Source organism: Myxocyprinus asiaticus, chromosome 9, assembly GCF_019703515.2.
Source record: "Myxocyprinus asiaticus isolate MX2 ecotype Aquarium Trade chromosome 9, UBuf_Myxa_2, whole genome shotgun sequence".
In the NCBI taxonomy this organism is placed as follows: domain Eukaryota; kingdom Metazoa; phylum Chordata; class Actinopteri; order Cypriniformes; family Catostomidae; genus Myxocyprinus; species Myxocyprinus asiaticus.
In genome coordinates, this window is record NC_059352.1 from 117,990 (window position 1) to 131,225 (window position 13,236).

General features: G+C 42.1%; 1 protein-coding gene across 2 annotated transcripts in view; it reads right to left on the reverse strand.

The window, feature by feature from the left end:
* The window catches only part of kdm6al (lysine (K)-specific demethylase 6A, like), a 54,452-nt gene that overhangs the window by 15,220 nt on the left and 25,996 nt on the right, over window positions 1–13,236 (reverse strand). The window contains exons 11-20 of one of the 2 annotated variants that reach the window (XM_051706049.1): window positions 12,874–12,972; window positions 12,215–12,434; window positions 11,640–11,774; window positions 7,531–7,668; window positions 6,833–6,907; window positions 5,167–5,274; window positions 4,706–5,026; window positions 1,667–2,370; window positions 1,009–1,138; window positions 805–910 (exon numbers count right to left, since the gene is read on the reverse strand). In XM_051706049.1, the coding sequence (XP_051562009.1) occupies window positions 805–910; window positions 1,009–1,138; window positions 1,667–2,370; window positions 4,706–5,026; window positions 5,167–5,274; window positions 6,833–6,907; window positions 7,531–7,668; window positions 11,640–11,774; window positions 12,215–12,434; window positions 12,874–12,972 (2,036 nt within the window). The remainder of the gene's footprint in view (window positions 1–804; window positions 911–1,008; window positions 1,139–1,666; window positions 2,371–4,705; window positions 5,027–5,166; window positions 5,275–6,832; window positions 6,908–7,530; window positions 7,669–11,639; window positions 11,775–12,214; window positions 12,435–12,873; window positions 12,973–13,236) is intronic. The other variant, XM_051706050.1, reaches the window with a different exon arrangement.

Below are 13,236 nucleotides of genomic sequence, written 5' to 3' on the forward strand. Positions count from 1 at the left end.
TGATCAATATGGGATAAATTGTGTCCCGTATTGATTCGGTATGGGACGCATCATTTCACTTTAAACTGGTCAGATGGTGTCACGGCTAAATCATTCTAGATTGTTAATTTAACATCAAGTAGGACATTTTGCCTACAGTGGGTAAGGGGTCATCTGAAAAGTCCACACATTGTGCTAATACTGTGGAGGGTGTAATTAATATAGTAATTAATACTTGGACACTAATTTGGGCAAAAAGCACTAATAAATTGTTTAAAACTTGATGCTTAAAGTTGAGGACTTGGGACTTGAATGCAAAGACTTGGTCTCACCTCTGCAGATTTTAAAATGTTTTCTTTCTATGAATTTTCCAGGCCTGGAAATCACAATCCTAAAATTCCCTGATATTGCCGGGTTTTCCATGTGAACTCTGAGCGCTCCATCAATGATGACATGCTGACAGACAGGCATGACAAATACATTTTAGAAATACCAACCAGAAACAAAACTACTGTTTGAAATATTATCATTTAACAGCTAAAAGGTTTTTGATAACGTGACAATCGTGATAAATTATTGCACATGTATCTGCTATATAACTTCAACACTAGTGTGAGCTGTAAATCACACAAACTCATCAGACGTCCTTGAGCTCTGAGCGCCAATGAAGCGACTCAGCTTTTATTCAGGTGAGTTTTCTTGTTGCCATGGAAACCACAGAGAAATGAGTAACCACACAAAGAATCCAGGTGTGGCCTGTCAGTTTGTTCTTGGCCAGTGTGTGCGTGCGTGTGTGTGTGTGCGCGCGCGCGTTACAGGTCAAACCTAGTTTGAGTGCTCCAGCGAGGCCGCGTATGACAGTGACGGGATTGGACGGGTTTGTGCAGAACTGATGTAGTGGCGGGAAGAACGCGTCTCGTTTATTCTCCAGCTGAAAAACACACACAATATAAAACGCACATCACCGCTCTGATGCAGGAATCACATGAATCTCATGCAGGCAAAACAGTAAACTGGTGTTGTTCTCACATAGATGCTGGGCGTGGGGGGGTTGAGTTTGTCTTTAGGCAGCGGGGGTGAAGGGGGCGGAGGAAGACGTGGCGGTGGACATTTATTCAGCAGGATACTACTGCTCGACAGACCATTCTTACCAAGATTCCTGTAAACACACACTTCCTTATTAAATATGCAATGAAATTTGCCTCACACTGAAAATGTTGCATTTGTCAGCCGAATTTGAAATGCAAAAGTCATCATTACTGAAGTCCTTAGCATCATTAATACATTCAGTCACATGCATTAGTTATGTATTTCAAAGGACTCGTGTTTTATACTAGAACACACGTGTGATTCTACTGGCCAATAAAAGTTATTGTGAGATCATTGTGAGTATTCTGCACGTCATACAGTAACAGAAGCATCTGCTTAAACAGAAATACTGTTTAAAATCAGTTTTACAGCATCATTACACTGAACTTGTCATTTTATTTATACAACATTGAAAAAAATTACTGGACCTTAGAGATTAGTTGGATCAAATGAAAAACACAGATTTAAAAATATTTTCTAATATTCATAATAATCCTAAACAAACCACAATTTAAAACGAGTATTTTTGGCTTTAATGTTTTGGCCCAGTGTGCCCAGAATGTCAGTTCATCAGAAGTTTATATGTGTCCGAACTGACCTGCAGGCCTTCAGGACATCAGCTGATGTGGGGTAAATTGACAGGGTGGATGACGAGTGGGTGGGTCTGTGAGGTTCTTTGATGAAGAGTTCAGGCGGCTCCACCTTCAGCGGGCTCTGAGAATCTTCTGAACAGGCTCCGCCTCCACTACCATTCATGGTGACTGCGGGCGGCGGTCCGGGCGCGGAAGAGCCCGGTTTGTTAAGGATGCTCGCGGGCTCTACGGAGCGCGGTGAAGGGGATGCGGTGGACAGGGCGGAGGCAGGCGAAGACGTGGCGCTTGAGTGGACATGATTGATCCTGGAAGCTGCAGCAAGACCATCCTTCCCACCCTGAAGAGCAGAGAGCTGCGGATTGTCTGCGGAACGAGTGGCGGGCGAGGCGGGCGTGAGTGTGGGCGAGCGGTGGGGACTGTGGTGGTTGGTGGCAGTGGAGCCATTGCCCTGCGGGGTGGCGCTCTCTTTGGTCGGGGCGGTGCCGGGTGGAGCACCTGAGGTAGCTGTGTGCGACGAGGAAGAGGCGGGCGAGGACGCGGAGGAAGGGGAGGGTGAGGAAAAATGATTGACAGCTGGCACCGAGGGGTCTCTGGGGGTCGTGGCGGAATGTCCAACCTGATTGTGAGGGCCGTCGGCCGAAGCGCTGGAAGAGAGAGATCGGTCTTCATTAGGACACGCCCACCGAGACCCCTGACTCTTCTGAAGCCCCTACAGAGAGAGAGAGAGATGCATGAACATGAGGTGAATATAACAGCGCTGACACACGAGAGGTTGTGTGTCATATACGGTCTTCTCACCTCACTAAAGTCCATATGGACTGAACTGTGTTCACATCTGTTAGTGATAACATATTCTGTGCTGTTCTTTACCAATTGTTTGGCATCAGCAACAAATAACGCAAAACTCTAACTTTAAGATTTCCAGTTTTCTATAAAGAAAAGATTATGGGTTGAAAATGTTAAAAATGTCAACTTATTGTTCATTTTCATAAATAGTCAGTGAAAGGAGGTGCTTCACCCTCAGAAAATTTAGTTTGTCAAACTAAATGGTATTTGAACCATTTTATATGAGGTTCGCAAATTAAAGTAAATTATTGCTAAACTTTTAATTCACATAAATAATATTTGTTTCATATTTCTCTTACAACTCTGCAAACAAGGTGAAATGGTTGAGTTTGATACAGTCAACACTACACTGAGCTCATTTACATGGATGTCAGAAAGCAGTTTATTGAGAGAAAGCTTCTTTAAAGGTGCTGTAAGCGATTTTAGCCGTTCTACTTCCACAAGATGAGCCGCTGAATTAGCCACACCCCCTCTTTCCAAAACCCCACCCTCCAAAGATACCAAATGCGCTTTGAGACAGACATCGTGCAGAAACGGTTGTTAAAAGCAACAGCAGTAAAATAGCGCCCTCAACTGACAACTGTTATGAACAACACGGCATAAAAATGGCATTAAGCCTCAATAATTCACTAAAACTACAATACTATGAGAACGTGCAAAATGATTGACGGGTGAAAAGTGTCATTGTCCGCGGACACATTTTTATTTGTTGTTTACAGAGTCTAGATCTGTCACAGAGACCGGTGAGATATCTCACTTATTTCAGTAGTATCTTTCAGGGAGTAGGAACATTTGTTGCATACCTCTCCATGAAGAAAAAAAATAAATAAATAAAATAAATCACTTACAGCACCTTTAACTGACCCTATTTATTTTCTTCTTGCAGGTTACTGGTCTTATTGTGAATGATTCGTTCATGCATATTTGTTTTTTTCTAAAAACATTTCTGACTTTATTTGACCTTACTCTTCTGACGTATGGGACACCACACGGAAGCCAATAGTCAAACGTTTTTAGTCAGTTTTAATCTTTTCAAGAGCCTGTCATGTACACAAACCTGGCATTGAGATGAAGGGGGTGTATTTGCAGCTGTTTCCCTCCCAAAACCCTGTTTCCTGCCCAAAAATAACTTGGTTACAGTTAAGGAATAACAGCAAATTCAGAGTTGTGTTCGAGGCATTTCAGGGCTGAATGTTTCCAGAGGTGATCACTTCTGAATGAAACAAGCGGGAGGAGTTTCTTCATATTTTAACATTTTGAAGCACTATACACTAAATATAAAGGATAAAGAACACTTTTTGTGCTGCACATCCCAAGACACAGTACTTTAGAATAATGCCAGCTTTAAAAAAATACTGTGATCTTTTACTCACTTGTTTCTTATTCATCTGCATTAGATTTTCACAACAGCTCCAGCTTCGTCTTAAGCAAAGACCTTGACATGCTGTGTGCTTTTGTGGGCTGGTTATGTTTTAATGTTGTCAGTTAGGTCATCATCAATTTCACAAGTCAGTGGTAAAGCTGGCCGGTATCGAGATTCTCAGTTTCCCCTGCAAGCGCCTCTAACATTAGCAGCATGGTGGAGAGGAGCGTGCATGTGTGCTTCGATGTAAACTAAAGCCTATTGGCTATTTTCTAAAAAAAAGTTTCAAGAATTGAAACTTTGTTTCAGTAGGAAATACATCAAAACACCAAATAGAACTGCGCTCATCAAGGCACTTCAAGTTCACATGCACGGTGTGAGTGGCGTACTCTTTACTACTGTATAGATAGAGCTTGGCCAGTTCTCCACAGCAACATAATTTCCAGAAGTTCCACAGTTGCTGCTGTGTTTGTTTCTTTAACTTTCCATCGTGGCCTAAAGCAGCATTGTGCTGCAATAGTGAGGTTTTCCTCTTACGGCATACTCTGGCATGTATGTGCACTCTTCAGAATCCTAAGAATGACATGTTTACATGCCCAAATGAGCTGCGTTCTCTGGGAGAAACCTAGATGCGTTAAACCGCTCTCTCTTAATTCTTTAAACGGCATAAGGAAAACGGTATTCACATTTACATGACGTTTCAGAACGGCACTGTAAACAGGGTCAATGTGTGATTGTGGGGTGGAACAGACAATTGCTATGTTTAAAAACAAGCTACTCCACATGTTATCAGACAATAATTTGACCGCAGACTGTGATGAGATCAGAAACGGACCTGAGTGGAGTTCAGATGCTGCTGGCTCTTCCACACGTCTCCTGGGCTTGTGCAGTTGTGAGGTAGTGTGTTGGGCTGCAGGTAAGGCACGTCTCCATTACTTCTGCTTCCTGGTGTGTGATTATTGCCGACCGAATGGGGGGGCTGGGGGCCAGTGTGGGAGGCGGGGCTGGGCAGGAAGGGCCCGTTGGTCAGAGATGGGGCATTACAGGGCAGTCTCAGGGCCGGGCTGCGAGGAGCAGTGTGAGCAGGCAGTGATGATTCGGCTGAGGGGCCGTTGGCGAGAGAGGGTCGAATCTGACCTGACGAGCTGAGACGCATCTGCAGGCAGAATCAACAGAAATATGAAAACTATCAACCTCAATATAAAAACTAAAACATCAATGTCTGTCCGTAAATCGCTTTTCAATCATGTATTTTTGAAATGCCACTGTTTCTGGAATCATCTGGTTCTGCTGTACCTGCTGCTGGTGCAGATTCATGGCTGACAGCTGAGCCTCCAACTGCTCCAACATCTGAAGCTGCGCAGGCTTCAGAGCTGCACGATTCACCCGCAACTGCTCCAACAACTGAGAGAGAGAGAGAGAGAGAGAGAGAGAGAGAGAATCTTTCAGTGAATAAACAGATTAAGAACAAACACTCCTCAGCCTTTCAGAACACCACCTGCAAATTAACCGAGCGAAGACTGAGCCAGGGCCAGTTGCGTTCCTCACCGCCACTTCCGGGGCTCCATCACGCCTCCTCGGGGCTTTGTCTGGGCCAATGGCTTTTGGCCCACCGATTACCCTTGGGCCAAACAAGGCCAACCGGGGATTGAGGTGGGTTCAGTTTCAAAGGTGGAGTTTCATCGAACTTCAAAGGTTGTGTATTCAGCGCACAACGGTACAGGTTCGGGAAAAAATAAAAATAAATGCAGGCACAGTACAAATCCGTTAAAATGATATTATAAAGAAAGAAATTACTTTCCAAGGTTCGGTGAACTTTCATAGATGGTGTGCTGGGACATCGTCCCACTGGTAGTGGAGAAAGCACTTGGGACATCACGGCAGTTACAGTCGATGAGTTGTCAACGCTAACTTATCTTGCTGTGTACATTCGATGTAAACTCAATATTCTAGATAACATGATACCTCAGCTTGAGTTTCCCTCTTGCTTATCAAATGGGAGGGGTGTGTGACATTGGCACCACAGTGGTGTATTAAGGGTGGGTTTTTGGGCAACGCTTCGGAGTTATTGGCCCGATGGTGGGATCACAGATCGATTTTGTTCTTGTGGCTTGAGGTCTGCGGCACACACACCACATGATCTTGGAAAATGCCTCTACGTGAATGATCATCCAGATGTAGATCTTTACGCTGGTGTTCATAATTTTCATGGTTACACCTACCGATGTTGGGGACCATTAGCAGAATTAAGGTTTTTAAGTTTTCCTGACAGTTTGTGCTGGCATGCTGTTATGAACCACCAATACAAAATCAAATACACCTTTCTGGCCAGATTTTTTTTAAATGACATCACATCCGTTAAATCTTCTATTTTGCATGAAGTATATCGAGCCTTAGTGCTGATACAATCATAATAATATATCACGATACTTCTCATAACTTTGTCTCAATAATTTAGATAAATATATCGCTAGTTTTTATTGTTGTCTTTCATATCAACCCTAACAGTTTAATAATGAAGTAGATGCTTGAATATCAGAGACGTGTGAAAGGCGTGTGACTGGGTCTCTCATGTGTTCAGTGCAGTTTCTATCATGATACAGTTATGATAATGAGATGCATCACAATGTATTGAATCATGACATATGTAATGCCATGTGAAGGGAGGTTGGCGATACTCAACTAAAACGAAGCACTCGTTCATAAAGATGAGTGTGTCATTGTTTCAATGTTCAAATACTTCCTGAAGAGTCTCAACACTGTGACACGTTCAAAACATTGCTTAAGTGAAATGACACAGCAACATTGACTTAACCAATGGTGTGAGTTTAGGGCAGGACTATCTGTTGGATTGACCAATAGCAGACGGGCATGTGTGTATCTTTTAAGACAGTCTGTCTGGTGATGCAAGTGGTGCAGAAATTACACACTGCAGCTTTCAGACAGTTTTAAATGAACTTACCTGCAGCTTCTGAGGTGACAGGTACCAGTTTGGAGTTTGTGTTTGTGCTGGACTGCTGCTCCACGACTCTGAACTCTGATGAGTGACACAACACGCATATAAACAATTAATAATATGTATTAAACGGGTCTCTGGAATACTTGATTCTGATTGATCAATGGCACCATCTAGCAGTCTGATTTTTCTGAATAACAACCGCACATCTGTGGATTAAGGTGCTTCAGACGGGTCATACGGGTATTTTGAGTCATCTTCAACTTCTCGGATCACTGACTACAAGTGAGCTAACAAAATAATTTCAGCTCAATGTTTCATGTCCAGTTATTGATTTCTTTGGCAAGTAGTTTTGTAATAAGCAGGATAATGAGCAGTCAGATGGTCATTATTTACTAAATAAACACCAACAGAACTCCGTCCCAAACCGGAGGTGGAATTCAGCTGTTCAGTGATTTCATCTCACATAATAACAGTTTCAATGCAAATCAAAATTTAATTGACTATTTATTTGGCTAATAGTTCATTGTACATAATACACAGTGTTACAGTACATAATGTACATTCAGTTGATTGTTAAAATACACCCCTTCAGGGTGATCAGGATCAGGTTTGTGATAACAACCGACTGACTGTACATTATCCCTAACTAAACGAACACATCACTCATATAATGACATCAGTTTATGAGCGCTCACACAAACCTTTGCAGGGCTGACGGTCCGTTTCTTCTTGGCCGGGCTGGACTGACCATTGACCTGGTCCAGCGGTTTCTCATGAGGCGGCAGCGAGTGACCAGAGCCATGAGACCCCCCCGATGACCCGGGGTGAGGCTTACACGCCTGAGACAAACCGTGGGAAGAGAGTCAGGTGCCATAGAGAGAGAGAGAAAGAGAGAGAGAGAGAGTGATGATGTCAGCACCAAACCCAATGAAGATGGTGTGTTTCAGTTGATTTTTGGAGAGATTTGCAGCTTCACTTCAGCTGCAGCGAGTTTGTCACACAGCTGATAAAAAACAAGAGAAACTAGAAAGAAAAGCTTATATTAGCCCAGATGACAAATGTACCCATTAAAGAAGTTTAAACAAATAATCATTAACAAACCACAGATCCAAGAACAGAATTACAGTGATTACGGCTCTAGCACACCATCAGCACCTCTGAACGGCACAACAGATTTGTTTGGTCACAGCATGGTGATTTTCGAGGCATTCTGTGGTTTTCGTAAAGTTTGCCGAGTATGATCTGAAACTTTTGAATCATGAAAATTGGGGTCGCTGCAAAGAAACTGTACACAACTTCCAAGGATCATGAAAAAATGATAAACATAGTATTCTGCAGGCCCCAAAGATACATGAAACCATTTCGATAGTAGGTGGTGCTGTCAAACAATTCTATTAAAAAGAGTCTAATAACTTTATTGACACGGTCTGATTTTGACTCAAATTTGGCAGATCCGGTTACAGCTCTAGAACAAGTTTGACATTTTTGTCATAAATCTAGTGCGGTGGAAGTTCAACACTAACTTGGCATGAGCCAAATAATGCGCGGACTCTGAGAAAATGTGCAAGAAACTTTAAACTGTTGTTGGTGGTTACAGAGTTTGAGAGGTGGACTAAACATTTGCTCAGATTTGACTTTCATACGTTTTTATCACACTATTCTAGGGCTGCCATAGACTCTAATGCAGAAAACAATAATATTATACACAACGCAAATAACATTAACCCTCCCACTAGTGCTGCTAGGATCACCATGACAACCGCCCCACCGGTGGTGATGTGCACATAAATGTATCAACTGATAAGACTTTGTGAAAATCTGAAATAAAAGCAAACGAGTATAGTAAACAACTGGATCCTTTGTGACTGTGTTGTCTAGTCCTCATGCTAGAGACATATTCATTTCCCGTCTTTTTAGAGACACAGGATTTTGTGCTACATTGCGCATTGTTACGCGCCGACCTATTCACAACGTAAGTTTCACAACTAGCACAACTTCGTCCAAGTTCAGCTGTACATTCGCACGTTTATGATATTAATTTAATTACTTATATATATATATATATATATTGGGTGGGGGGGGGCATCAGAAAATGGTTTGAGTTCCAGTGCTGAGAAAGAATGTAACAAGTAACAATGCTAACACTGTTCTACATTACACAGAAATACTAAACTGTAATAATGAGCCTTTAAAATATACATTTCACAAGCGCGCATACGAAGTGAGCCGCAGCGACACTGGCAAAAGCGGTAATAACTCTGAATGTGTCAGAAAAACCAGCAAGGAGACTATCTGAACATTATGTTAATTTATAGAGAGAAATGCACATTAGGATTGTGCCGACAGACGATCTCGGGGATCAATGATGGTCAGAGTGATCAATAGCTGATGCCTTTGACCATGTCAAGACCATATTTGGCTTGTTTTCCCATTAATGTATTAAATTATTTTTATTATTATTATTAGGCTATTATTATTATTATCAAATATTAAAAATAATTTGCCTGTAGACACACAGACACGTGCTTGAATAAACACACTGCGCATGTATGACACGCTGATACGGAGGCGTGCAGTCTCGTGGAACACACGTATGTAAAAGGTTCTCACTCTTTCTTTGTTTTGCAAGAACAGTATCATCTGTGAGTGCTGTAAATGATCTCAGATATCTCATCTCAACTTTATTTCCACAGAACGGTTCATTTTGAACGCAACTCTGCAGCCTATACATCTGTGATTAAAACATTAAATAATACCAAAACACCTCCAACCATGAGTTATATTTCAGTGATTATCATCATCATCATTATTATGTTTACATTTAGAATTGTTTTTATGTCTTCATTTGTGTAAGTAATTTTCCGCCTGCATGTTTAGACGGATTCTTGTCTGACGGTAAATGGAAAGGTGGTTATGTGTTATATATGTGTTATTCTTTTGTCACTTCATTCTTTTATTTGCTTTTTCGTTTCGTTTGGAGTGCAATTTGAATTTAGAAATGTATTCGATCGGGGTCTGGGTAGCTCAGTGGTAAAATACGCCGGCTATCACACCTGGAGTCGTGAGTTTGAATCCAGGGTGTGCTGAGTGACTCCAGCCGGGTCTCCTAAGCAACCAAATTGGCCCGGTTGCTAGGGAGGGTAGAGTCACATGGGGTAACCTCCTCATGGTCGCTATAATGTGGTTCGTTTTCGGTGGGGCGCGTGGTGAGTTGTGCGTGGTTGCTTCGGTGGATGGCGTGAAGCCTCCACACGCACTATGTCTCCATGGCAACATGCTCAACAAGTCACGTGATAAGATGCGTGGATTGACGGTCTCAGACGCGGAGGCAGCTGAGATTCATCCTCCACCACCCGGATTGAGGCGAGTCACTACACCACCACGAGGACTTAGAGCGCATTGGGAACTGGGCATTCCAAATTGGGAGAAAAAAAGAAATGTATTTGATTTAAGTTTTTCATTTTTTAAATAAATTAATTTAATTTTCAATGCAAAATCACTAAAGCAAGAATATTCACCGATCCCTCAGCCGGGGGTGTTGATGATGTAATTGGATATTGTATATATATATATATCGTGATGGAGGGAACAAAACGCATTTATTCACACACATGATGTATTTTCTCAGATGAAATACCGTCCGGTAGAGAATGCACAGATGAAGAAGGTTCGTTGCCAGAGAGATATTGCCCTTCACAACAGTTGTAAAAGTATCTTTCAAAAAGTTGAACATCACACATTTTAATTGCACTTATTTGTTCTGTTTCATTTGAATTTTTAGTTAAAATAAATAAAAATTGCTTTATTGTGTAGGATTAACCCTAACCCTGCTTAACGAAAATTACCCCATAGTACCACCTAGCTTCCAACCAGCGCTAATACCGCTGTTCGGTTATTTTTTCTGCGACCAATCAAAACTTTGTCGACCAAGACTCTTCTCATCGACTAACGTTTGGTCGACTATCAGGGGGCAGCCCTAGTATTTTGTGATATATTACAAAGGGTTCAGTTTCTATTTCGTGTTCAATGATGCACAATTTAAAGTTTGATCCAGTTTAAACACGTATTTTGCGCACTCTTTCTCCCCACTGTACAACACCGTCCACCGGTATTTGGCCCCAAAACATTGCCACCGCAACAGCCCAACCTCCCACACAAACAAATAAAAACTGAGGAAAAAGATGTCAAAACACAGAACAAATAAATAAACACTGATTATGAGTGAGAGTCAGTATCAATGAGTGAAACAGAACGACTCATTGTACTGTGTCTTTAATGAACGCACACACACACACACACACACACACACTATAAACCACTGAAGTCAGATCGTGTCAGTGTTTGTTGTGTTACTGCAACACTACATTCACAAACAAAACCCTGAGAAAACAAATGGCAAAGAGAGTCTTTTAATCCTCTTTTTACTCATTTGAAAAAGAAGTGTTGACATGTTTAAAATGTTCTTCTGGAGGCATCTAGAGCTAATTTAAGAGAACTGCAAGATAAACCTATTAAAAACACATTTTTGACCAAGTTATGTGAATATCTAGAGCTGAACTACTGAAGTCCACACAGAGAAACCACGCTACTGATCACAAACACAAAAAAACTTTCAAATTATTATGTTTTATGGAAATGTAGGTAATCAGCCAAAAAAACATTAATCCTGACCTTAAATTTGTGAAAATGAACCATTATCAAGCAAGTGTGATCATATGCGAGCAGGAGCATGGTTTGCAGTGTGTGTGTATAGAGGGAGGGGCATTTCTTGGGGTGTATGGTCAAAAGGTGTGTGTCTATCAGATCTCACCTGCATGCCTGCGCTCTGGATGCCCTGTCTGGACGTTAGCTCTGCTGGGATTGGGAGACTCCACGCTTCCTCAATACTAGGAAGCATTTTACTTTTACTCTGTAGACTATTGTGTTGGGGGTTACAGAACTGAGCCTAGGACGAAAACGCGTGAAAAACACATTTAAACAGCCATGTGATGTCGTGGGGCGCAACAGTTCAAACAGAGCAGAGCCACACGTGTGCTGCATGAACGCCACACGACTGCCAATCAAATCTGTGGCTGCAGCTGAATTAATGCAAATTATTTCTAGTTGAAATTAATATTTGATCAGTTGACACACTCATACAAACAAAGAATGAAGAAGGTGAAAGAACTTTGACAGAAATTAACTGAACATATTTAGAAAAAATGGAACATGTATGAGCCCCACATACAATGAAAAAACGCTCAGAGCCCCAGACGAGTGCTTTATCCCCTACAGAACATACCCTATACACACTATATACCCACCACACGTCTAGAGAGTGGGTCATGGAGTGTCGGTCTGGAGGGTTTAGTGTGCTTTTAATAGCAGGTTAGCTGTCGCTCTTACCTGCAGGTATTTGATGCGTGCAGCCAGCGCAGCGGTGTTGGTGCAGGTTTTGCTGCGCGTGGCATTAATGTAGCACTTGATGGCATCCTGCGGCTGGTTGCAGGACTCATAAAGCGTGCCCAGATCCATCCAGGCTGCGGCGTGACTGTGATCCAACTGCACAGCGCAGATGTACGCTTGCAACGCATCCATGGGCTGATTCTGCTGCTGATACAACACGCTACGAGAACAAATAGGACATAATGCACCAGCGTCAGGTGTGCTAGTATGAGAATGCGTTGGTCTGGATGTTTGTTAAAGGAATAGTTCTCCCAAAAAAAAAAAATCTGTCATCATTTACTCACCCTCATGTCATTCTAAACCCCTTTGACTTACTTCCTTGGAAGACAAAAGGAACGTTTTTGCAGAATGTTCATGTTCATGTGATATCAAATGGCACTATATTTGATGTATATGGAAGTGTATTTCTGTTTATGGTACACAGAAGCTCAGACATTCTCTTAAAAATCTCCTTTTGCATTCTACACAAGCAAGCAAATAAGTGGCTTGAAACGACATGAGGATAAATAGTTGACAGAATCGTCATTTTTGGCAAACAAAAATCTGTTGAATTTTAAAGAAAAAGTGAGGCATGAGGATGTTTTGACAGATATACGTACCCTATAGAGCACCATGTATCTGCACTGGCCTCTGATTTGTCAATGGACTGTCTGTATGAAATGAACGCATCCTGGACCTTCCCAATACTGGAGTAGCACCTACAGAGAGCACACAACATCAGAATTGCACAAACTGCAGTAGCACATTTTAGCATCAACATCTAGGCCTACACAAACGGCAGCACCGCACCAGTGCATTACAGCATCAACACAACCTACTCGATATTCTGGCTTCAAAAGAAGAACACTCAATGGAGACTGTCCTCTTGTCAGTAGCTGAAACCCTGCGACTGTCTAGAGCTAACTCCAAATCATCTGTCCTCATTCTCCTTGACCCGTCTGCTGCTTTCAACACAGTGAACA